Below are 25,315 nucleotides of genomic sequence, written 5' to 3' on the forward strand. Positions count from 1 at the left end.
AGTTTAACTATTTGGCCACATTTATGAACAGTCCAAATTGTACTATCAAAAATTTTAAAGAAAAAATTAATGAAAGCTCTTCTCTGTGATCTTAAAGTTTAATGGCATATTTTATTTCAGAGTTTTATAAATATGGCAAATTTTTCATGGGACTTTTCATTTTAAATGAAATCAAGCTGCCAGGGCATATTATTTATTATGTCTCCCTTTACCCAGAGGCATTTTGAGCTTTGCAGGTGAAAATGATTTAAACTTAAAGAAATAAAAGCAAGTGCATATTATTCAGAGGGTTATCGATGTTTGGTATCTTCTCTTTAAGATCACATTTTTTAAATATGGTGAAATTAAGTAAGAGTGTGGTCAACTGTTCAAGAAAAAAGTTATACATCAGGTCCTGCCTCTGTCACTAGGCCACCTCTAACACTATCTGGATCTCAGTCTTTCCATTTATGAAATACTTTGTATCCACTTGTTAACCTACATTATACTGACTTTCTTCCAAATAGCTTTGATGTTCTTTAAAACCAAAATCTGTGTATGGTGTGGAATGAGCTATAAGAACCAGGGAGGAAAAAAAGGATCCAGAAAGACTTTTCAGCTTCTCTAGATCAACCTTGTCATTCTGCAGTTGAGGAACCAGAAGCCCAGATGTGTGTCTATGTGTGTGAGTGTGTGTGTGTGTGTGTGTACACGCACTGTTTCTTTCTTTAATTGAGGTAACATTGATTTCCATCATTGTTTACATATTAGAAGTATAGGATCCCCCCTCAGATATTGTGACCCCTTCACACCCATCACCAGGACACCCTCAGTCCACCACCATAGTCTGCGGTGCTCCCTCCTCACCTTCCTTTCTCCACGCTTCCTGTGGTAACCTCAGCTCTGTAGTCAACTTTCTAGTGTTACTCTTAGCTTGCCAGAAGCCCCAAATATCCTATGAGTTGCTGAAGATGACCCGGCTGGGAAGCTGGAATTAGAGCCGCATCCTCTGGCTCTCAGCCAGCCCTCTCTCTTTCTACCAGATACATCACATCTATACCTTGCTGCGTATTTGCCTATCTGATACTTCATACTAATCAAGATCATTTTCTCTAACAGATGGAGAACGGCAAATTCCTTTAGATGGACCTTTCCTTGGCAAGTTACCAGAAGCCAACCTTAAGCCAGAGGAGATTGTACTATCTGTTTATATTCCCTACTCCACTCAGGTAAGGCTCTCCTGACCTGCTGCCCCACCGAGAGGAGCCAACTTGCCCTTGGCCTCAAAGTGCAGACAGGTTCCTGTAATTGGGGTCCTCTCAGTTTCCAACTAACGGTTTCAGGGAGACTTTGGGGACTGCTCACAGGAAATTCCCACATAATCATTAGATCTGCTTTTATATCAGGGCCACATTGGGATTTGTTACTTCATCTCCATGAGCCCTTTCTTCCATAAAAAAATATAACTGTGTCTGTTTGAAGGTGAATGTGCATTCAGTTATATGTTCACTATTGTTATATTTATACTTTTCTTTTGTTCAAATTAAAACATTTCCATGAGCCTTATCTTTCTGCAAAACAAGGGCTTTTTGTGTGGAGAGTTTAAATTTTGGTTTCAGAGAAATATGTAACTTAACCAAGATTGAGTAAAATTATCTACAGACTATCTACAGAAAGTTCCTGGTGAACTAAAAATTCATTATCATAAAGATATTTCCAAGTCAACCAAAAAAGCATGTATCTATTCACTGTCCACAACACTATATGCCAGGCACAGTGCTCCACCCAGAAGATAGGACATGGATTCATAAGCCATGGGGTCCTGGCCTTGAAAAATCTAAATCTAAGAGGAAGGACTTGAAGTAGCAACTTGCTAATTATTCAGAAAGGAAATGAGTAGCTCAGATGAAAGGGAGAGCCGTCCCCTGGTGTTGTTCAAAAGGAAGGGAACCCAATGGGAATTCAGCACAGATAGTGGAAAGAAGGGGATAGTTGTTCCAGGCAGAGCAGCATGGGGTGGGGTAGAGGGTGTGCCAGGTTGCCAGGCAGGCAGAGGCTGGGCAGTCCTATGATGTGACTGGAGCAGCCTCATAGGATGAGCCTGGGAGGGAGCAGGGCTCCATCACCAAGCTGGTCTGTTGCTCCATCAATATGTTTGTTTTCTAACAGAGAGTTACCTTTGAAGGATTTAAAGCTAGGTTAAAACTGAGTGAAAGTGGTACTTTAGGAATAACAGTCCATGAGAAAGATAGAGGAAACATTGGTGGAAAACAGACTGAAGGTTGAATGACCATTTAGGAGGCTACTGTTATAAAGAAGGTAAAAAGGGTGGTGGCAGCAAGAATGGAAAATCCCCACCAATCACTATAGTAGAGTAAATACAATCAGTGTGTCTCAGATACTTCTTTAACACCTTTGCTTTCTAGATCAAAAATATTTAATCCTTGCAGGGCCCCTGGTGGTAGAGTTTAATCTCCTCCTGTCCCTAACAAGATGCCATTCACACATTACTGTGCCTGTCAATTGATCTAGGTGTTCCCACTTTGTGAAGCTAATGTTTCAGACTAGTAATGAGGCTTAAATTAGAATGACAGACTTGGACCTAGAAAGAATGTTGGAGACCATTTGTCCCAGTGATTTTCAAGCCTTCTTTCTATTTTTTAATAGTAGTAATCTTTTTTTTTTTTCAAATGAAGTTTACCTAAAACATCAAACTAAAAGAGAAGATTATGTGGTGAGATACACCCCACCTCGTGATCCTCCCCTTACCCCACCCATCTCAGCAGCATAGGAGACACTATGTGATCAAACTCAACTTTCCCCTTAAAAGAAATTTAGACCCATACAGTTTCAATCACTTGCCCGAGACCACGTGTGGTGATTCAGAGGAGAGAGCAGATAAGCGCAGATCTAAAGCCAGATTGCTGGGATTTGAACCCCAGCTCTGCCACCTTCTGTGTGACTTTATGCAATTTACTTAACCTCTCAATTCCCTCATCAGGAAATTGGAAATGAGTTGTTGAGAGGGTTCAATATTAACACATGGAAAACACACAAAGCAGTAAAGACCTGAGAGCTCCGTTATTCACAGGACACTTTCACTATAAATTATCATCAAAGTTGCTGCTGTCTGTCCAGCAGCGGTGACCACTGGGTGCTTCTCTGTTTCCAGTGGCGCTTCGTGTCAGGGCTCCGGCTGGCCCAGCGTCAAGAGAATGCCTTTGCCATTGTCAATGCTGGCATGAGTGTGGAGTTTGAAGGTGGCACAGACACGATCCAGGACCTTCAAATGTTCTTTGGAAGTGTTGGCCCCACTGTGGTCTCTGCAAGCCAAACCTGCAAGCAGCTCATTGGAAGGTATGTCACAGCATGTCTGAAACATGGGACTCAGACCTTGCGGTTTTAATATTTTTTTAGATATTTATTTATTGATGCATACAAGAACTGGGGTACAGGGCTTCCCTGATGGTGCAACGGTTGAGCGCTGAGTTGCGAAGCTGCCTGCAGCCTCTGCAGCGTCGGTTCGATCCCCGGCCACCGGGCAAGGATCCCACATGGCGTGCAGACCTCTCCTGCTGCCCGCTGCTCCCCTCAGCAGTGTACTTCGTCAGTCTGCCTGCTCTGCTCTCCCCTCTGACTCTGGTGAATTCTCTCACCCTCTTGTGCTTCTGACAGTACCCAGTGCTTGTATAAATAAATAATTAATTAATTTAAAAAAAAAGAACTGGGGTACAAGCCAGAGGTGTGGGAGGGTGAGAGGATTCACCAGAGACAGAGTGGGGAACAGAACAGGCAGACTTATGAAATACACTGCTGAGGGGAGCAGCAGGCATGTCAGAAGAGGTCTGCTGTGCCATGTGGGTAGCTCCCTGGCCAGTTGATCAAAGTCATGCTGCAGTGGCTGCGGAGAGCTTCATAGTGCTGAGACTTAACCCTTTGCTAAAACCAGGGAGGCCCTGGTTTTAACATTTTAATGAAAGTAACACTTGGAAAATATTTTTCTTATTATAAAATATATAGATGTCCTTAAAAGGTCAGGAAAAAGACAAAATTTGCAGGCAAACTATAGATACGAGGCACACAACAGGGGAGGGGGAGGGAAAGGGGTCAAAACAACTGAGTGAAGAGCACGAGAGACTGTGGTGATAGGTCCTGGGTGCTGTGGTGGTGGGAGAACTACAGGGACTACGGCTGAGGGGAGAAATCAAATACTGTCCAAAAATGAACAACAATGTAAGAAAATAAAAGATCAATATATCAATAGCTAAAGGTTCTTGTAGAAATTTAAGCACTATAGAAAAGTATAAAGAAAAGTCATCCAAAATCCAACCTCCTTCAAGATACAAGGATTTTTTTTAATTGAGATTTGCAACACTATAGATGAGTAGAAGGTACAGGCTCATACCTCCTTAGATGCATTTACCACACCATCCTCACAATCCAGGCACCCACCATCCTCCACCATAGTCCACTGCACACCCTCTACCCTCTGCTCCCCAACCTCTGCCTCTGGTAGTTTCAGTTCTGCAGGCAGATTTCTAGGGGGTGCTTTGATTTGGTTGTGTCTGTTCCTTTGCTTTGTTCCTCCATATTCCACACATGAATGAAATCATCCAGTATATGCCTTTTTCCTTCTGATTTATTTCACTTAGCATAATCCCTTCCAGTTCTATTCTTGTCACAAATGGCAAGATTTCATCTTTTTTTAATAGCTAAGTAGACTACAATGAATTTTTGTTGTCGTTTTTGTAATAAGATTAATGTACAAATTAATCTAATTAGATATTGTCCTCAAGATTTTAATTAACCTGTAAAAAAGAAGTAAATGTTTCAGTTATCCAAGACAACTGAAAATGTCCTTAAGCCACATAAATTAGGTCAAATATGGCAAAAGGTTAAATGGCCTTCCTTTGATCAGTCTCATTATTTCTAGCATTTGGAAAGTACGTTTTTAAAATTCTTCTAACTTCTGCTTTTATAATTTTTATTGACCCATCATATTCATTGTCAATAATTAGAAAGTAATACCATTTTTTCTCAGATACTGAACTTATTTGATGCTTCCAAAGCATTTCTGTGGGAACTTGTATTTGTGAAAAATTTTACAACTAGACAGTTACTTCCCAGCATTATCTGTGTCATCTGTGTGTCAAGCAGGGTCTGCTTGCTAAAGCTTCAGCAATGAATACAACTTAAATCCAGATCTTGGGAAACTTGTACTATAGTACTTTTTATCCAAGCTATTTGAGATGCATCAACATTCCTAGGCCATGAGGTTAAAAATAATAGTGAATGATCTTGGCAAGGAAAATTTGGGAAACTCTGCTTCAGGTTCTGAAGGAAGTTCCAGAAATATTTGAAGGTATTTTGTTTAGACATCAAGGTATTTTGTTTAGACTTCCTCTTTCCTTGCTCTGTCAGTTTAGCATCTGTCCTTGCGTCTCCTTGAAATGTTTCTATCCTTTCCTACTAGGCAATGGGATGACGAGATGCTGAGTGATGCGTGTCGATTGGTCCTGGATGAGATTCACATCCCGGCAGATGCAGAGGGCGGCATGGTAGAGTACAGGCGAACCCTCATCATCAGCTTACTCTTCAAATTCTACCTCAAAGTTAGGCGAGGACTGAATAAAATGGTAAATGACTTCTTTGTATAGCTGGTCCCTGGACATTGATTGTGAGTCCACACCATTGTGGGGGGGGGGAGTCAGTGTGGATGCTGCTAGCCTCCAACAGCTCAGGGGAGTACGACCTCACAATTCCATTTGCCCTATAACTTGTGTAACAAATACAAATTCACAATGTCAGGTTGATCAACAGTAAGCTGCAAAAAGTCTTCAGTAAGTCATTTATAACTTTTTCCTCTTCAAAGAAAATGTTCTTAATAAAATAATACCTGCTTTGATCTTTAGAAAGTGTGAGCAAGGCAAAAAGGAGGAGAAAATCATTTGTAATCCTATCACTCCTAGATAACTGTTATTCATACTCTGGTGTGTGTCTTCTAAGCCCCTTTTTTATGGACATGTGTGTGTGTGTGTGTGTGTGTGTGTGTGTCCCACACATCCACTTCTATAGACCTGGCTAGCACAGCTTACTTATATCGTAACATAAACATGCTTTAGTCATCATATACACTCAGTGACATCATGACGTGATGGTGGCAAGGCGCGTTTATAGATACCTGTACCATTATTTAATCTATTTCTTGGTTTTGGACTTTTAGATTATTTCTAGTTTTTCATAATAATTTTTTTCTTACCTAACCTAGTTTAAAATGAGCTCCATAACACTGTTTCTCAGAGTATGGTCCATGACTGTGAGTGTTCCCTTGATGACAAGTCATGAACTGACCCCAAAATAGCAAGAAATGCACCCATATTTCTTCCATGGCTGAGAGCTTTACTCTGTTAGTTCTGCCTGCTTTTTTTCATTACTTGTATTTACATTATTTATTAGTAATATTGATATCACATTCTAGTATATATTTTATATACTTTATTGCATATTCTATAATATATTCAGCATATAAATACATAGCCAGTATATTTCTAATACATTATAATCTATAATCTAATAAGCATGTTTTGTTTTATATCTATTACTTATAATCATATAATCACTTACTCTGTTATACATTGTAACATTATAAAAGATGTCAAAACACAAAAGAAAAAAAATTTAATTAACTTTAATGCAACAATCCTACTATTAATATTTGGAATACATCTTTTTTATTAAAAAATGGGATCATCTTGTATATGAATTTTTGTAAACCATTTTTTCATTTATGATATTTCATGAGTGTTTTTAATATTCATTTCTATAAAATCATTTTTAATGACTACAGAATATTTGTAACTTACAGATGTGCTGTAGTGTTTTAGTCATTTCCCTGTTGTTGGATATTTATATTCATTCTAGTTTCTCCATTAACACAAATCATCTGTAATTGAACATCCTTATAGCTGACTCTCTTTGCCTATTCTGAGTTGCCTCTTAAAGATAATGCCAAAAAGATTGGCCTGGATTTGAAAGCCTCTCTTTAGAAGTGTACGTATTCCACCCATTCAGAAAGAGACCTTGGCATAAAGGGAGGTCCTCCCCTGGAAGTAAGTGTTCACTTTTGTGTGTGGCTAAGAAAATGTGGTTGTTCTTCAAACAACTTAGGGAGCCTAGGGAGCTCGAAACTCAGTACTCTCTCCTGGAAGAACAGGCATCCGACACCTGGGAGAATAAATTGAAATACACTGCTTCTACATGTGTTTTTCCAAATTAGTCCCTCAGATTGTGAGATTAAATATGAAATTATCTTCTTTTCAGGATCCCCAGAAGTTTCCTGATATCCCAGAAAAGTTCATGAGTGCTCTGCAAGATTTCCCCATAGAAACACCCCAAGGAATTCAGATGTTCCAGGTAGGTAGATGGGACTGCCTGTTTTTTAATCTGTCCATGAATTCAGATATGTGCATTCTGCATATATTTCCCTCTTTTCAACACCGTTATTTTTTTTTTACTTGTAAAGATAAAGTCCACTAGAACTAGCTGATGCTACCCATTGCCACCCACACACTACCTGCTTTGTTTATTGTCTGTGCTTTAATTAAGGCTACACAAGGAATTAGATTCTGAATCTTCCTTCTCCACGTTTCAGTTTTGTTATTTAAAATATCCTTTTCTTGGTTAATGCCTGGCATTCCTTTGAAGCTGACTCAACGTTTACTGCTTTGAGAAAGCCTTCCCTGCTTTATTAAAATCACCCTGAGTCCCCCAAGAACTTGTATATTTTCCTTGAACAATAGTAGTTGTGTAAACTGTTCTTTATTGCTATGTGAAGTGATCACATTATTTTAATGTGTGTTCGCGTGTGTTCTGATTCCTCAACAAGGTTGTAGATCCTTAAGGTCAGAAATAATGTCTCCCCTCATGGGAGAAGGACGTAAAGCCAGAATCTATTCTCTACCATTTTATCATAGTACTCAATGTATGGTTGTTAACTTTGACTCACCGATATGAACACCTAGATTGTCCTTTTGACTTATGAGCAAACCAGATATATCAGACTTAGTTTTCAGGGTATGACAATGTAGAGATAAAATAGCTTGCTTTATTGATTAACAGTGTGTGGATCCCTGCCAACCCCCACAAGATCCAGTTGGCCACCCAATGATGCACCAGTCCGCCATTAAACACACTACAGGGGAAGCTGTTTATATTGATGACATGCCGCCCATTGATGAAGAACTTTTCCTGGCTGTAGTCACTAGCACCAGAACTTATGCAAAGATCATGTAAGAAAATAATAGGTGTTCCTATATATTACTAGAATGTATTCACAATTTCATATTCAAATTGAGGACTTATTTTACATATCTATATGTTTAAGTCAAGTAAGAATATTCATTTGCTCTACTGGATGAGAATCTGTCACTTTTTATATATTATCTTGAAAGAATTTGTGGCCAGGAGTCAGAACACCTGCTAAATACTAGTACTTCTTCAGTATAGATTATTGCCCCATGATTCACTCATGAGATCCATTGTTGCTTTTCCCTGTGTTTGACAAATCACTTCTGTTGTACCATGAACTTACTCCTATAGCTCTAATGTATACTTTCAAATTTTCCCTCCTAGAGAAATTGACACTTCAGAAGCCCTGGCACTTCCAGGTGTTGTTGATGTGATAACAGCAGAGGATGTTCCAGGGGAAAATAACCATCACGGAGAGATACTCTATGCACAGAATGAGGTGTGTGATTTGTGTGAGGCTTATTATTCAAGTCCTTTGCTGGAAATGCCAGAAATGGATTATTGGTTATGGCCACAGCATCCATGGCTTTGTAGTCAGACTTGCAGGGAAATAGTGACTCCATCTTAGTGGTTCTCAAGTTCTCTCTTGAATTGTGGATCCCTCAAGATTCTGATAAAAGCCCTAAGAAAGTTTCTAAACAGTCATGAAAGCCTTAGAAACAAGATAGCACATAGAACATTGGAAGAACCAGTGGAATTTCAGGATGACTGGATCACTGGTGTGATATGGAAATGGTGAGGAGCAACAACAACAAAAAAAAAATCAGAGGTCAAGAAATTAAATTCTACATTCAGTGTGTGTACCCCCTACATCCCACTCAAGCCACTGTTTTAAATTTATTTTCATATGTAGAATATAATCTTTATTTTGGTCATAAGAACCCATTGGGTAAGTAAAAGATTATAATTCCTTTTTAACAATTTTGTTTTAATTACATGTGACATTTCTGCAGGTCATTTGCGTGGGTCAGATCGTCTGTACTGTGGCTGCTGATACCTATGCTCATGCAAAGGAGGCTGCTAAAAAAGTCAAGATCGCTTATGAAGACATTGAACCAAAGATTATCACAATAGAGGTAGTCAAGTCACTATGTTTTCTAAAATGAGTAAGGTATCAGCCCCTGGAGTCATAAAATAGTATAATTTGGGCTCCATCTATACTTTGGTATTATCTACATTTTGCACAGAAGGCTCTAGCATTCTGCACGTCAAGACAGAATAGTGAGAATTTTCCTGCCTGGAACACGCTTTTTCTTCCCACTGTCACTTCTACTCAAGTGACCTCTTGCCAAAGCATGACCTAAGAATACAGATAAGCAACACCAGAGGAATGTCCTTATGACCTCAGATACAAAACTAGTTAGTGGGCAAATCCAGAGCACTGTGAAACTCAGAAAAAGGTGTGACATCTACTGAATTTCTGCTTTTGGGCCCTCTGCCTCCTTGCCCACTTCCTAGTTAAACACAAACTCTAAAGATACAACACTGATTCATATTTTGACTCTGCCATTTAATGGCTTGTTAATAGCAGTGAAAGCTTTGTCAAGTTACTTAAACGCCTCATATCTCAGTTTTCTCATCTGTGAAATGGGAAGCATAAGGAAGTCATTGTGAGTATTATGCAATAGAAACCAAGTGAAAGACTTAGAATAATACCTGGGTCATGGAACACATTCAGTAAATATTCGCTGTAGTGTTGTTTTAGTTTGGTTATTAATGAGGTCAAGAACATGTCTCTGGTGTCTAGCAAAGCACTACACCCATAGGGGGAAACTCAATCAATGTGCAAGATGGAGGGGTGGATGGATAAGTGTGTACTTAAGCTATAGGAAGGCCAACCAAGTAGGCTGTAGTCTTCAGCATTCTCACTGGTTTTCCTCAGTTCTTCCCAACAGCTGCCAAATTCAAGTTTTGGGGTATCTTTTAAGTCTTCCCCTTTCTTTCCATTCTCCCTTTGACTCCCACCCCACCCTCTAGCCAGGTCGTCACCCTCTTATTTTCAGAGTTGCCACAATAATCACTTAAAGAGACTCCTGTATTGCGTTTCAACCCACATACCCACCACATGAACGTTGCTAAGTCACAAATTTCATCACATCACTTTTCCTATACAACATTGTTCTCTTAATAAGGTTCTTAGATAAGATTCATAGTCTAACCTCAATCACCTTTCAAGCTCATTCAACTGTTTCTTGATAGAAAGCCTGCTCCCCAACTAGCCTGGCCTTAGTCTCACTTTAATTCCTCAGCCTGTTTTCAACTTCAAACTATTGTTTTACAAGGCACTCTCAACTTCAAATGATTCCCCCTCCCTTCTTTAACGGCCTTAATCCCATCCAGTTCAGCACCCAGTTTAAGTTAACTTCACTGGAATATCTCTGAACATTCCAGCCACACCATCCCCTTCCTTTTTGACCTCTGTTTATTATCTGCCTCACCACCGCCACCACGAAGTTGGCACATTAATACCAATGACCTAAGGTGACCACTCAGCAACCTAAAGGGTGGTACCTAGTCTTAGGTATCCTCATCTCTCCTTAGATCCCCTCAAAACGAAGGTGTCGCCAATCCTCGTGACCAATTTTCACCCTATTTCAGCTGACACTGCACATTGTTCAAAAGGTCTAGGTGTATGAAGATAAAATAGAGAAGCATGGGATTTTGATGAGGAATGAATGGCTTATTAGAATGTTAAAAAAAAAAAAAACTTTTTTGTTTGTTTTTCTTTGTTTGCTTTCAGCAAGCCCTAGAGCACAATTCATTTCTTTGTCCTGAGAAAAAAATTGAGAAAGGAGATGTAGAGCAAGCCTTTAAAAATGTTGATCAAGTCATTGAAGGTAAGTGATCTTGAGCCAGAAAAATGAAAAATAAATTCAGTCATCTTTAAGTCATTCTTAACCTCTCCACATCTATTTCTTAATTCCTGCCTTGTAGGATTAGTTATGGGGATTAAATGAATTGATTTTCCGTGAAATGTTAGGCATACTCAGTATTCATATACAGAAAGCAACAATTTTTTTGCATGACTCACATTCTATTGTCCCAAGAAAAAAATTCTTGAAATCCCTTGACTCCTGGTAAAACAATTCACTTATTTTAACATCACACAAGTTTTTTGGTTAGTTTTGAAATCTAAATAATATCTCCTTCCAAATATTTAAACTAGGGTCAAATAACTCTCTTGGTGTAGCCTACAAAATAATGTACTGAACAAACCAAAAATCTCAGATTAGCGAGTAAGAATGAGCTGATTGGAGGGTGGGGAAAAGTCTCAGCTTTGCCATTTCAAACTTTTGTGTCCTTGAGCAAGTTACTTGTCTTCTCTGTGATTCAATTATCATATCATAACTCATATCACCTGAGATGCACCTGCCCACCATTTTAGAGATGAGAAAATGAGGCTTTAATAGCTTGGTCAGACTAGCTGAGCAGGGAGAGGGCAGAGCCTGGATATGTGACCATGTTAGCCATGCACTAAGTCCACATGGATATCACTCAACAGATGAGGAAACTGAGACCAAGGGAGGGGATGTGAATGACCCAAGGTCGCTTAGCTGATTGGGCACGGTAAGGACCAATTAGAAAAAGTGGCCTAGGGCAGGAGCAGGAGTCTGGGCGCGCCGGGTGCTCGGCGGGTCAGGCTGCCCCGACCCGGCACCATGTCCAGGAACCTGCGCACCGCCTTTTTCGGCGGCTTCGTCTCCCTGATCGGGGCGGCCTTCTACCCCATCTATTTCCGGCCCCTAATGATGCGGGAGGAGTACCAGAGAGAACAAGCCATAAATCGAGCAGGTATCGTTCAAGAAAATGTGCAGCCACCAGGATTAAAAGTGTGGTCTGATCCGTTTGACAGGAAGTGAGAAGGCAATCACCAGCTCTGATTATGAAAGTAGACATCCTCATGCTTTGGATTCTGCAGCAAATACAATAAGTCGCCTCGCTATGGAATGACAGCTGGAGAAGAAAACTCTGTAAATAAGAGTACTGCCCACAAGGATTCATATTTCCCTTCCTAAGTCTCCAAAGAGCCCTGGAACAAATCACACGATTAGGAAGGTTTTCATGATTCCGTTTACTTTCTAAAAATGCTGCTCTCTCACCCAGCTGTGTTTGGAGGAGACCTACTTGTTATTCAGCCTTTACTACTTACCCAGCGGAGCTGTGATATGAATACAGGCAGCCTGCAGACTTGGGAAGATCCAAGTCTGTTTTGCCATCTTTCTAATAGGAAATTTCAGTGAAAAACCACAATGCTGAGCAGCCTCATAGGGCTCTTTGAAAATGCTAAACTTGATAAAACTCTTTGAGGACAAAGTATCTCTTACTTTTTAAGAATAAACAATTCAGCTTGACTATCTTGTTGAAGATTGCTGCACGTTGGAAATAGATATGAAGCAAATCAAGCTAAGGAGGGGGGTGGTAAGCATTCGGAGTAGAGATCATGCTGGATTAACAAGTCATAATGTATAGATTAAAATGATTTCTTTTTCCTTTACAATGGGGTGTAAGGTTTCTTTTGTAAATCCTTTTTTATGAGCTCATAAATTGTACCAAGAAAAAAAAAAAAGAAAGAAAGAAAAAGAAAAAGTGGCCTAACCCCATGATATAAACCAAACACTGCTGAGCATCCCCAGGTTGGGACTTCCAACTAAACATTGTCCTGTGTTTTTGCTTTATAGGTGAGGTCCATGTGGAAGGACAGGAACATTTTTACATGGAGACCCAATCTATCCTGGCTATCCCAAAACAAGAAGATAAAGAAATGGTTTTGCATCTTGGAACACAGTTTCCAACCCACGTGCAGGTAACAGGATATTTTGGGGAACTGAGACTGCACATGACATGTGGCCTGAGGTCCCTAGATCAGGGCACTTTGATCCTGGGGTCTTTTGATTCCTCACACACCTGCTTCTCAAACTTCCTGAACTCTTGATGTTCGCTCAAGTCCGGGATGAGGACATGGGGGCTAATATTTCCTAAAAGAGCAGACCTCTCAAAAAATCTGAAAGCACTGCTATTTCCCAAAGCAGAACAAAGTGTATCTTTCCCTTATAACAACCAATCATGTAAAACTTAATCTCAGAGAGATCAGAGCCTTAGTGTTACATTTACATTTTCTTCTGTGTTCCATTTGCTCTGCTTTTCTCTATGGTTTTTATGTATTTGGTGCTACATGTGTGAAGCAATTGCATTTCCAAGACATTTCCAGCCCAGCAGTAGCATGGCAAGTCCAGCCCTGTTCTAATGGGTGAGATAGAAGCTGCAGCTGCATCCGGGCCAGTAAAGCAAATCCACAGACGTTCTCCTCTCCTGCAGTATGAGTTGTTGGTCCCAGAGTAGTGCCAGGCACACGTGAATTCTTAGACAATTATTCTGGGAGGAGGATTAATAACAAGCATCAATGAGGGGGAAAGCTGGGGCTTCCTGGTGGAGCGCTGTGAATTGGTATTTTGAGCCCTAAAGTACTGGGTAGCCACAGTGGGAGGAGAAATCTACTGGCTGCCATTCAAGGCAAAAAGGAAAATCTGAAGTGACTGATGCTAAGCTGAGATGTGGCCAGGACCTCCCCAGTTGCAAGTTTTGAAATGGACATAAGACTGAGGCTATATCGGCTGTGCCCCAAAGGGGCACATGAGTGCCTACAATGTCCTTTTCTGTACATGGAAGGAGGTGATCACTTCTGTGACCACTTCTGAGCTCTCTTTTGGCAGACTAGTGGCTGTGGGCTCCAGCAGGCTCTTCCCAGTAGTAACTAGGGCTCTCTGCACCCAGAGCCCACAGCCCAGAACTTGGGACAGTATCAACAGCAGTTCTCAGAAAGGATTTAAGTGGACATTTCTCCAGAGAAAGTCTCTGGATAACAATTAACACATAAAAAGATGCTCAACACCACTAGTCACCAGGGAAATGCAAATCAAAACTAACGTGATACTCACACCACTGGAATGGCTGTAATCAAACGGACAGACAATAACAAGTGCTGGTAAGACTGCAGAGGAATCAGAACCTTCACACACTGCTGGCGGCAGAAGAAATGGCACAGTCTCTTTGGAAAACAATTTGGCAAGTTTCTCAATATGTTCAAGAGTGTTTAACAACCAATCATGTATGTTAAACAGTGTTTCTCAGTATGTTAGAGTATTTAACACACTGAGAAATTCCATGACTAGAAAAATATTTGTCCACACAAAAGTTTATATGTGAATATTGATAGCCACATTGTTCACAATGGCCCCAAATGGAAACAGCATAAATGTCCTTCAGTGGGTAATACCTGCATGGAATATTGTTCAGCTACAAAAAGAGATGAACCTGGTGCATATGCTAGAACATAGATGAATCTTGAAAACTATGCTAAATGAAAAAAGCCAGTCACAAAGACCACATGTTGCATAATTCTATTAATATGAAAGATTCAGCACCAGCAAATCTCTAGGCACAAAGTAGATTAGCAGTGCTGGAGAAAGTCAAGGTTGTGGGGAAATGAGAAGTGACTGTTTAAGAGCAATCAGGTTTCTTGGGGGATGTTTAAAATGAAATCTTGTTGATGGTTGTGCTTGTTATATTTGTTGAATCACTGAATTCCTCTTACTAGGCAGAGAGGAGGTATCAGAGTGAGGAATTAAAGTATTAAATCGCTCTTATGTGACTCTGGGGACTTACCTCCTCTAGGAATTTGTGTCTGCGGCACTAAAGGTCCCAAGGAATAGAATCGCCTGCCATATGAAAAGAGCTGGAGGAGCGTTTGGGGGGAAAGTGACCAAGCCTGCTCTGCTAGGAGCTGTCAGTGCTGTGGCCGCCAACAAGTAAGTCACAGTGACAGCTGTTAGTGTCATTGGTCCTAGTGGTGCAGATGCCACCAGCATCCTTCCAACCCTGCAGCCCCTTGGATCCCAGTACTCACAGCCTTTCATTTCCAAAGAGTGTGGTTACCTTGTGGATGAAGAAGCACCAGGTCACGACCAGAGGACCTGTGTTCACACCCTGCTCTACCTGCTCACCAGGTCAAGCTTGGGCAAGTTATTGCTTCCTCATCCATAAAGTGGGGAAAATAATATCTACTTGTTTCTCAAAATTATTGTGTGAATTAAGTGAAATGACTTTATTTTTTTGACTCATAGCATGCACATTCCTATGGATTATTTTTAAATGAATGGCATTGACTTTCACTCTTTAAATGTCTGTATTTTGAATCATTAAATTAAACTGAGGTGACTGGAGGGAGGGTTAAAACTCCAACCTTACAAGGCATGCATTTTGTTGTGAGATAAGCAGGGTCTGAAGATGCTCGGGATGTTCGCTTAGCCTCTGCAGCATCTGGATGGAATAACCAGACACAAGAGTAGCCATGACTTCTGTGAACTTTGCAACTGCTTGTTCACTAAGTAAAGAAAGGACAAACTTAAATTATCCCAGGCTACTGCTTTGGAAAGAAAAACTGTGGAAGTCTTAGCTCAGTATCGCTTTAAAACAATAGAAAAGGCTGCTTTGTAAATACAGATGTGCAGGCACTGGGAACGTTTCATCAGAGGAAGCCAGAGGAGTCCTTGATGAGCTTTAATGAAAGGGAAGTTTGAATGCAAGGAAAGCTGAGTTCAACAGAGCTCTGGTTCTCAACCCTTTGGGTCTCAATATCCCTTATGGCAAATAGCTCAATATCCCAAAGTGAAACTCATAGTGATATTACCTACTTATATACATAACTGCAAAATTATCATACAGCTCCTTAAAGTAATATGAAAAAGAAATAAAACTTATAACCAAATAATATATCACTTTAATATCTAAATTCTCAGAGATCACTAAACTGGAATGAAAATTGCAATAGGACTTTTTTTGTTCTGATGTCCCACCAACTTTCAAAATATTGTTTAAAGCACATTATTACCTCTACTGAAAACCACTAAGCTAGATTATCTCAAACCCCTTTTCCCCATGTCTGTGTACTATAATTTTATGGTGCATCCAACATGGTAACAGAGTCATTTCCTACAGGACAGGCCGCCCAATCCGGTTTATTCTCGAGCGTGGTGATGACATGCTGATAACTGCTGGCCGACACCCACTCCTCGCAAAGTACAAAGTGAGTGAGAGCAAAAATTTCAGGTTCTGTCTAAAATATTGTCCAGTGAGAACCAATAATAAAGACGGTGACTAAATGGCACTTGAAGGGACATGCGGGTGTTGCCTAAAACTAATCAAAGTTTTCTAATGGGCTCTTGGTCAACTTTCTCACCATCCTCACTGTTCCTCTGATGACTGTCAGGTCAAACCACGTGCCTGAATTAGCTATGAGTTGGCAACTGTGATCAGAAGCATTTGTGTACAGTGTGGTCTGATTGTAAAGGACTATTGAAAACAATGGCATGACTTGTAATGTTACTTTCCAGGTTGGATTCATGAACAATGGTGTGATCAAAGCGGCTGATATTGAATATTATGTCAATGGTGGATGCACTCCTGATGAGTCTGAGATGGTAAATAACAAACATGCCCTTCCCATAGGCTACTATAATAATTGAGCTGGAAGTGTCATATTTTACTTGCTCGAATATTTGCATTACAAATTAGATAAATTCTATGAGAGGCTCTAATTAGAGATAAAATTCAGGTACGTGGTTTTGAATATTTGATAAATATGAAGTTTTGCTCTGTTTTCATTTAGGTGGTGGAGTTCATTGTGCTGAAATCTGAAAATGCATACGATATTCCTAATTACCGATGTCGTGGTAGAGCTTGCAAAACAAATTTGCCATCTAATACTGCCTTTCGAGGATTTGGCTTTCCCCAGGGTACAGTGGTACCTGAAGCTTATGTCACTGCTGTGGCATTTCAGTGTAACTTACTCCCTGAAGAGGTAATCAGTCAGAGCCTCCCTAAAAAATTCTAACATCACTCACTGGTTCAAATATACATCCTACGTGTAGCATTATGTCAACTTCGAAGCACATTATTCAAAGGAATAAAGTACATCATCTATGTATTAGCTACTTTTGTTGTTGATCTTTCTGTTATACATGTACACTTACACTTACATATTTACAGTCACTTAGTTTTTTTTTAACAAAAACTTCCTTTATATCAGGTACATAATAAAAATGTATGTTTCACATAAGGAATAAGCTTTTATACTTGAAATCTATTTTATTTTCTTGCCATTCAGGTTAAAGAAATAAACATGTATAAGAAAATTAGCAAAACAGCCTTTAAGGAAACATTTAATCCAGAGCTCTTGCGAAGATGCTGGAAAGAATGTCTGGAGAAATCTTCATTCTATAACAGGAAATTGGCTGCTGAGGAATTTAACAAAAAGAATTTCTGGAAGAAGAAGGGGCTTGCTGTGGTCCCCATGAAATTTACAATTGGGATCCCCGTGACCTACTACAATCAGGTGAGGTTGGAGAGGTGACCTACTACAATCAGGTGAGGTTGTCTTCTGGCCAGGAGTCCTTTTCCAAATGACTCACTATCACAAAGAGACAAGTGTGCACAATAAGAAGAAACGAGGAAATAAGAAGAAATGAGGGCAACTTCCTAGGCAGAAAACAAAGCGCAGTTGGGCAACAACTGAAGGCACAGGTTTCAGAGCTGACCTGGTGGTACATAGCATCAGAGACCTCAGAAAATATTCAACAGATTGCTTTGGGAGGCTGGGGTTGCAGGGGTTGGGGGGCTGACTTTGGGCAGAGCTCCGAACTTGGGCATTGGGGGATGGGATAGAATGTCAAGTCTTTGCAAGAAGTGGAGGAAACAAGAAGATTCCATTCTGTCCTTTATAATTTCTTAGTAACAAGAATAGGGTCATTTGAAGACAGAGCTTTCAAAAATACACAAGAATAGACGGAGTTACCCCACTCACAGAGAAACTTGGAGTTACTATATGAGACTCAGGAACTAGTTTTCCTTCCCTTTAGTTTCATCATTAAACTATTTTTTGTGGAAATTCTGTTTCTCTCTCTCTCTCTGTCTGTCTCTCTCTCACTCTCAGTCCATCAATAAAAGTCCCTATAACCAAATCTCTATCAAGGAAAGATACAGCCCTTACATGGTGTGAGTGAGGAGTAGCCAGACTATCTCTCACTAAAATTAACTTCTTATCACACCCTTCCTGAGAGTCTGATAATAAAGTAGAAAACAAGAAGAGGAGGAAGGGGGAAGGCTAGGAACACAACACCTCTTGGAATAGATTTAGTCTTTTGTCCAGGCCAGAGTAACATATACAGACCCTTGGAAGGAAAAAATCCTGTGATCTTGCAATAGTTGCTCAACTCATTATTTATTTTAATGCTATCTGTTTATAACCACAAAACAAGGGCCAAGTCTTCATATAACTCTTATGCCTACATAAAACACAAATTTGGAAAATTAAGTAGAAATATTATTATAAATGTCAGTAATATTCAAAATAGTAACACTAATTTAATGGGATGACTGATGTCACTTTTCTAAAGCTAAATCTTTGCTCACAAAATCAGGTGGTTCTGATGGCTGCTGTGCAGGCATTTTGAAGCTTTTTTCCTAAAGGATGTCTCCCGTCCCCAGCTCTTATCTCTAATATGCCCCTATTGGAAGTTTATATCATCATCAACGTGAAGTCCAATATGGTCTCATGATGCTCATTCTTACATGTCCATGGTCATCCCTGATTCCTCTTAGAGCATCATTAGGTGAAACCAGAATGTTCAAAAGTTCTGGTAGAGAACTGAGAATGTAGTCCTGAGAATACAGTCTCAGACCCAGGAGACTCTCATCAATAAATTAGTCCTTAGTGCTTTAAAATTAATTTTCACATCCAGGGAGGGAAGTATAATAAACTGCTGTACAGGTTGGGACTCTGGAGAGGCAGCCCCCCAAGGGCTCTCGTCTTTAGATGGGCCACCATTCACATATCCACTTTGACATATTTCTTTTCCTCTTTTAAGAAGAATTTCTTACTGAAATAATTGCATTATAACATTATATAAGTTTCAAATGTATATCATTATAAATCAACTCTCTGTATACATGAAGCTCACCCCTAAAATTCCAATTCTATCTTTCACCAGACAATTGACTCCTTTCACCCAGTTTGTCCATGCCCCCCATGACATTGATGGTTTTTAAGTCTGGAGTCTTGTTGAAGGAGATTTCCAACAGACACTAATAATGGCTTTCTTCTATGTTATAAAAAAATGAGCTATTGGCTCAATGAAGCAAAACTATTTATCTGACAACCTCAGCTAAACTCACAGTAACATATGGTTTCACTGGTTTCCAAACTACTATTATAATTATTTTCTCCCAGGGTGCAGCTCTAGTCCACATCTATCTCGATGGCTCTGTGTTGGTGATTCATGGTGGCTGCGAATTGGGACAAGGCCTTTATACCAAAATGATTCAGGTGAGTTAAGTGTCCATTTCTTACTGTAAAAGACTATAGCACCTGACAAAGAAGCTTACAGCTTCTTGCTGAGCAGGAGAAATATCATCCCCCAAATGCTCAGATCAATTGTAAGGCATGTCTTGATTTTAGTAATGTAAAATTGCATGTGAGAGTGGGAAGTGGATATTAGAATTGAGGAAATATATCATCCTTCCTGCTTACCAAAGAATCAAGTCCATGGGTCTTCTGAAAAATGTGATTCCAGTTTTCAAAGATAACATACTTCCCAATTTTATGACAATGGCTCAAGACAATACTGTGTTCATTCAAATTTTCCATTAGAAATGAGTATGTTTAATAGGATGAGAAATTATGTTCCCTCGAATCACAATCAGCTTAGAAACTCCATTGGCCATTATGTGTGCTAATTCAAAGAAGTATTTCCAGTACAATTGAAAGAACAAGAAATTATTTGCAATGGGAAATTTTCCCTTCTTTTTTTTAATATTAAGAATTTGTCAAATATGACATTTGAATCCAAAATATGTGTGAGGGGAAGAGGGACAAAACTTACCTCCCAATGAAAAATCGAGAAGAGAGATTTCCTTTAGGGAGAGAATATTATTTAATAGTGTGCTTGGAATTACACAAAAATCCACAGGACCTTCTTTGAATGTATCTGGCTTCTTTATAATAAAACCCGATGCCTGCAAAAGGTCACATGAGAGAAAAAAATTGCCAAACTGTCTGTAAACCACAAGGAAAACATGAAGATAAAATAGTGAGACCAGGCCTCTGACTTCCATGTGTCATGCCAACCTGGATGTCCCAGAGTGACCATAGTGCCATTAGCTTATGGTGTAAAATAAAACAGAGATTCTTTGGTGACCGCTTGTCTCTGAAAAGCAATGTATCTTTTGCGGTGCTACTTAAAAATTTCAAACTCATAATCTACATATAAAGCCAAAGATGCTATTTTAAATATTTGTCTCTACATAGCCACATGCCCTATATATTCAGTTCAAAAAAGAAAAGGGAGGGCAGAAGCTAGAAGTCAATGAAATATGAAATAATTTTTTTTCTTCTGGCAGGTGGCCAGTCGGGAACTGAACATCCCCACGTCTTATATACACTTGTCTGAGACAAGCACAGACACTGTGCCCAATCCAGTCTTCACGGCGGGCTCAATGGGGACAGATATCTTTGGAAAGGCTGTGCAGGTGAATTTTCTTTCACTTCTTGCTCACCCAGTGACAATTCAAGAAGTGATCTTATCCTACCCCAATTATGAAAGATGAAACCAAGGCTGAGAGAGGTCAAATGGCTGGGCTGGGTCCCTCAGCTAATTCCTGCTAGAACCAAGACTCAAGAGCTTCTCGCTTCCCCTGTGAGCTTCTTCCTTCCCTTCAATAAAACTTACCTACATTTTTGTAATTACTCTAAGATAATTAAAACTCCAGTGATCGTGTTTAGCCACAGACTGTCTCCTTTCAATAACTAAAAATGTCCAGTCCAAAATGTGCTTCAAATTGTAGAGTGCCCACTACTGTCCACTAATTGTAATGTGTCTACCTGCAACTTGCACCTGCAGGTAGAAAGGAGGTGTGGGTAACTTCTGCCCAGTTTCCTTCCAGTACTTTCTTCCCATTGAAATCATTTACTAATCCAAGTCATTCAGTAGTTAGTTGTTCCATGTCTGCATGAGAAGAGTACTCAGCTTTCTTGGGGTGCAGTACCCTGTAAATGTCTATCAAGTTTATGTGGCCTAAATCCCTTTTATTATTATTATTTCCCTATTAATTTTCTATCTGGTTGATCTATCCATTGATGAAAGTAGGGTATTGAAGACCGTTACTACTATGTAGCTACTAGAGTGACTGGTTGTATCAGAAAACAAAATCGAACTTTTTTAAGATTTCTTTTTATTTATTCATGCATACAAGAACTGGGGTATAGGCTAGAGGTGCAGGGGGTGAGAGGAGTCACCAGAGACATAGTGGAGAGCAGAACAGGCAGATTGACTGAAATATACTGCCAAGGGGAGCAGCAGGTGAGAGAGGAGAGGTCTGCTGCACCATGTGGGTCATCTCCCTGGCTGGGGATCGAACTTGTGCTGCAGTGGTTGTGGCTAGATTCATAGTGCTGATACTTTAACCCTGCACCACCAGGGAGGCCCTATAATAAAAATAATTTTAAGTCAACACTGCAAGATCCCCAAGAATATTTTTCCTTGAACAGATGCCATGCATTATTCAAGTTTAAGAAACTGCCCAGAGGGATTTATGAAGCTTACAGTCAACATTTTAATTGATTTCAGTATTTAACATTTCATTATTCTTGTGTCTTTAACTTCTGGTACCATTTCAAATATTTATTTTCAGAATGCCTGCCAAATTCTTATGTCCCGACTTGAGCCAGTCATCAAGAAAAACCCTAAAGGAAAATGGGAGGAGTGGGTGAGTATTCTCTTTATTATCCCAACCAGGAAAAGGCAGCTATATCCAGAGGAATAAAAGTCCTATGTGCCTGAGTTGATTGGTCTCCTTTCTAGAATAAAACATTTAATAGCATTTACTTCTGTTTTTTCAAAAGAGTAAAAGAGGTGTCTGTGTTCATTGAAACTTGACATGAATTCAAAGTCTGATTTCTTTTTTTTTTAAATTAAAAATTTATTTTATTTTATTTTTTTAATAATAAATTTTATTTTTATATTCCCCATACAATTGCAGCCCCCCCATTCTGACCCCAATCCCTCCCCTCCCACCCCCGCCCCCCTAAAAGTGTCTCTGGTTCGTAGTTTTTTGTTGATTTTGATTTTCACTTTCTTATAGTTATTCGTTTTCCTGGTCCCTTATTTAAGTTTTCTAGATTCTTGCTATGAGTGAGACCATCCGGTATTTTTCTTTTTCTTTCTGGCTTATTTTGCTGAGCATGATCCCTTCCAGTGCCATCCATGTTGCTGCAAATTGCATGTGTTTATCTTTTTTGAATGCTGAGTAATATTCCATGGTGTATATGTACCACATCTTCTTGATCCAGTCATCTATTTTTGGGCATTTGGGTTGTTTCCAAAGCTTAGCTATTGTAAACAGTGCTGCTATAAACATAGGGGTGCAGGTGTTCTTTGGAATTGATGTTTCTGTGTCCTTTGGGTAAATACCTAGGAGTGGAATTGCTGGATCATATGGAAGCTCTATGTTTAGTAGGTCCAGAAATCTCCACACAGCTCTCCACAGTGGTTGGACCAGTTTGCACTCCCACCAACAGTGCAGAAGAGTTCCTTTTTCTCCACACCCTCGCCAACATTTGTTGTTGCTAGTTTTTTTAATATGTGCCATTCTCACTGGTGTAAGATGGTATCTCATGGTAGTTTTGATATGCATTTCCCTGATGGCAAGTGATGTTGAACATTTTTTCATATGCCTGTTGGCCATTTGCATTTCCTCTTCAGAGAAGTTTCTTTTTAGCTCTTCTGCCCATTTTTTGACTGGGTTATTTTCTTTGTTGTTGTTGAGTCTCATCAGCTCTTTGCAGATTTTTGTGATCAGTCCTTTATCATTAGTGTTGGGTGCAAAAATGTTCTCCCAGTTGGTGGGGTTTCTCTTTGTTTTTGTTATTGTCTCTTTTGCTGTGCAGAAGCTCTTTAATTTGATGTAGTCTCAGCTGTTTATCTTTGCCTTCACTATCACTGCTTTGGGTGATGTGTCTGTAAAGATGTCTTTGATGTGCAAATCACGTAGTGTTTCGCCTATATTTCCTTTTATATATTTTATGGTTTCAGGTCTTATGTCTAGTTCTTTAATCCATTTTGAGTTGATTTTTGTGTATGGTGTGAGGTAGTGGTCAAGCTTCATTCTTTTGCATGTAGCGACCCAGTTTTCCCAGCACCATTTATTGAACAAACTTTCTTTGCTCCAATGCATAGTCTTTGCTCCTTTGTCAAAGATTAGTTGACCATAAATCTGTGGGTTTATTTCTGGATTTTCTATTCGATTCCATTGGTCTGTATGTCTGGTCTTGTTCCAATACCATGCAGTTTTGATGATTATGGCTTTGTAGTAGAGTTTGAAGTCTGGGAGTGTGATGCCTCCATTCCCTTCTTTTTTTTTTCAGGAGAGCTTTGGCTATTCGGGGTTTTTTGTGATTCCATATGAATTTCATCAATAATTGTTCTATTTCTTTGAAGAATGACATTGAAATTTTGATTGGAATAGCATTGAATCTGTATATTGCAAAGTCTGATTTCTTATAGAGAAGGATTACAGCATGGGTTCCAAAATAAAACACTCCTCAGTCCTTATCTCTGCTCTGTCACTACTAGGGTCTGTGGGACAACTTACCCCAGGCCTTCTTGGTTTTCTCACCAGAGCAACTGAAAATATAGCAGTCCTAATAATCAAAGGATTAGTCTATTTTTAATAATTATTGTAACAATTACCATGTTATTATAACTTTCCAGCCTACCCCAGTTTATTCCATCAGAGAAGCTGACATAATGTACTAAGCAGGGTGAAGATACATACATACATGTAAACACATGTGTATCTATATAGATGCGCATCTATATACACATACACAGATTTACATACCTACCACTGTACATTACTACATAAGTATGGCCTGGACCCCTCCCTAATTCAAAAAAAAAGAAGAAAAGTAAGAAACTTTACACAATAAAGCCAGAAAGAATAGAGGGTTACAAAGCAAAGCCAGCAGCAGCCTTTAACACCTTCCTTGGAAAAGTCCTATGGCTTGTACACTCTTAAGTCTTACTCTTGGTGAAAGAGAGCACTGAGCCAGGTGCAAACAAGAGACGGCAAGCGCAGTACAGAAGGCATTTTCATTACTTTTCCTAAACATATTTCTTTGTACCTAATCATCTCTTCCAGATTTCAAAAGCCTTTCAAGAATCCATCAATCTCTCAGCCACTGGATATTTCAAGTAAGGGACATATTTTATCCTGGTTGAGATTGACACTTGGGCCACGCTGGGGTATGTTCATCAATCTGAACAGATGTGCAGAGAGCACTGGAGCTCTGCCCACCATCAACCCTTCAGCCTCGGGTCGGTGGCTGGGTGAGGCCAGGAATGCTTTAGGGCCACTGTTGTTTACCAAGCAGGGACACCATCGTGATCTACACGCTCTCTGACCCATCCTAGCGTCTGCATGCAGGAGGGTGGGGGTCAGACACCGGTCTCCCTGGGTCTGCAGTTTACTCTTACCACTCCTATCACCATGGTCCCCCGAGAGGGGGACAGGTAAGGGGATCTTCAGTCACAGAGGGGTGCTGTGCTGATCCCCAGGGCCCAGAGCCCAACAGGCTTTCAGACCACTGGTGGGAAAAGTGCATTTTCTTTTCACTCCTGACTTCCCTTCTCAGAGGCTATGAGACGTTTATGGACTGGAAGAAGGAGGAAGGCAAGCCTTACCCATACTGGGTTTATGGAGCATCCTGTTCTGAGGTTGAAATTGACTGTTTGACTGGGGCTCATAAGGTAAAAAGCTACATTTGTCTTCACAATCTTAATAGTGTAAACATAAACATAGATGTGTTCTATGCTGTAAGGAAAAACCAATTTGATCCTCCCAATAACTTTAGTAAAATTATTGATACATAGATACATACATAATTTTAAACAAATAGTTGACTCCATTATACATTTTC

At 39.8% G+C, this 25,315-nt stretch overlaps 2 protein-coding genes across 2 annotated transcripts in view; both read left to right on the plus strand.

Annotated features, from left to right (window-relative positions):
- Positions 1 to 25,315, plus strand: part of LOC311181269 (aldehyde oxidase 4-like) — a gene marked incomplete at both ends in the record, with an annotated part of 57,806 nt that overhangs the window by 26,491 nt on the left and 6,000 nt on the right. The window contains 19 exons of the mRNA XM_084249608.1: positions 1,099 to 1,208; positions 3,152 to 3,336; positions 5,453 to 5,615; positions 7,300 to 7,392; positions 8,098 to 8,267; positions 8,611 to 8,725; positions 9,240 to 9,362; positions 11,027 to 11,123; positions 12,966 to 13,090; positions 14,959 to 15,092; positions 16,282 to 16,369; positions 16,677 to 16,763; positions 16,952 to 17,143; positions 17,450 to 17,677; positions 19,571 to 19,666; positions 20,740 to 20,868; positions 22,030 to 22,104; positions 24,538 to 24,590; positions 25,031 to 25,145. Of these exons, the coding sequence (XP_084105734.1) occupies positions 1,099 to 1,208; positions 3,152 to 3,336; positions 5,453 to 5,615; positions 7,300 to 7,392; positions 8,098 to 8,267; positions 8,611 to 8,725; positions 9,240 to 9,362; positions 11,027 to 11,123; positions 12,966 to 13,090; positions 14,959 to 15,092; positions 16,282 to 16,369; positions 16,677 to 16,763; positions 16,952 to 17,143; positions 17,450 to 17,677; positions 19,571 to 19,666; positions 20,740 to 20,868; positions 22,030 to 22,104; positions 24,538 to 24,590; positions 25,031 to 25,145 (2,378 nt within the window). The remainder of the gene's footprint in view (positions 1 to 1,098; positions 1,209 to 3,151; positions 3,337 to 5,452; positions 5,616 to 7,299; positions 7,393 to 8,097; positions 8,268 to 8,610; positions 8,726 to 9,239; positions 9,363 to 11,026; positions 11,124 to 12,965; positions 13,091 to 14,958; positions 15,093 to 16,281; positions 16,370 to 16,676; positions 16,764 to 16,951; positions 17,144 to 17,449; positions 17,678 to 19,570; positions 19,667 to 20,739; positions 20,869 to 22,029; positions 22,105 to 24,537; positions 24,591 to 25,030; positions 25,146 to 25,315) is intronic.
- On the plus strand, positions 11,946 to 12,146 carry LOC311181278 (small integral membrane protein 20-like; the record flags this gene model as incomplete). Its single annotated transcript, XM_084249622.1, has 1 exon — positions 11,946 to 12,146. The coding sequence occupies one exon, from the start codon at positions 11,946 to 11,948 to the stop codon at positions 12,144 to 12,146; it is 201 nt and encodes a 66-aa protein (XP_084105748.1).

The sequence above is a fragment of the Talpa europaea genome (genome assembly GCF_964194135.1).
Source record: "Talpa europaea genome assembly, chromosome: 1".
NCBI lineage: Eukaryota > Metazoa > Chordata > Mammalia > Eulipotyphla > Talpidae > Talpa > Talpa europaea.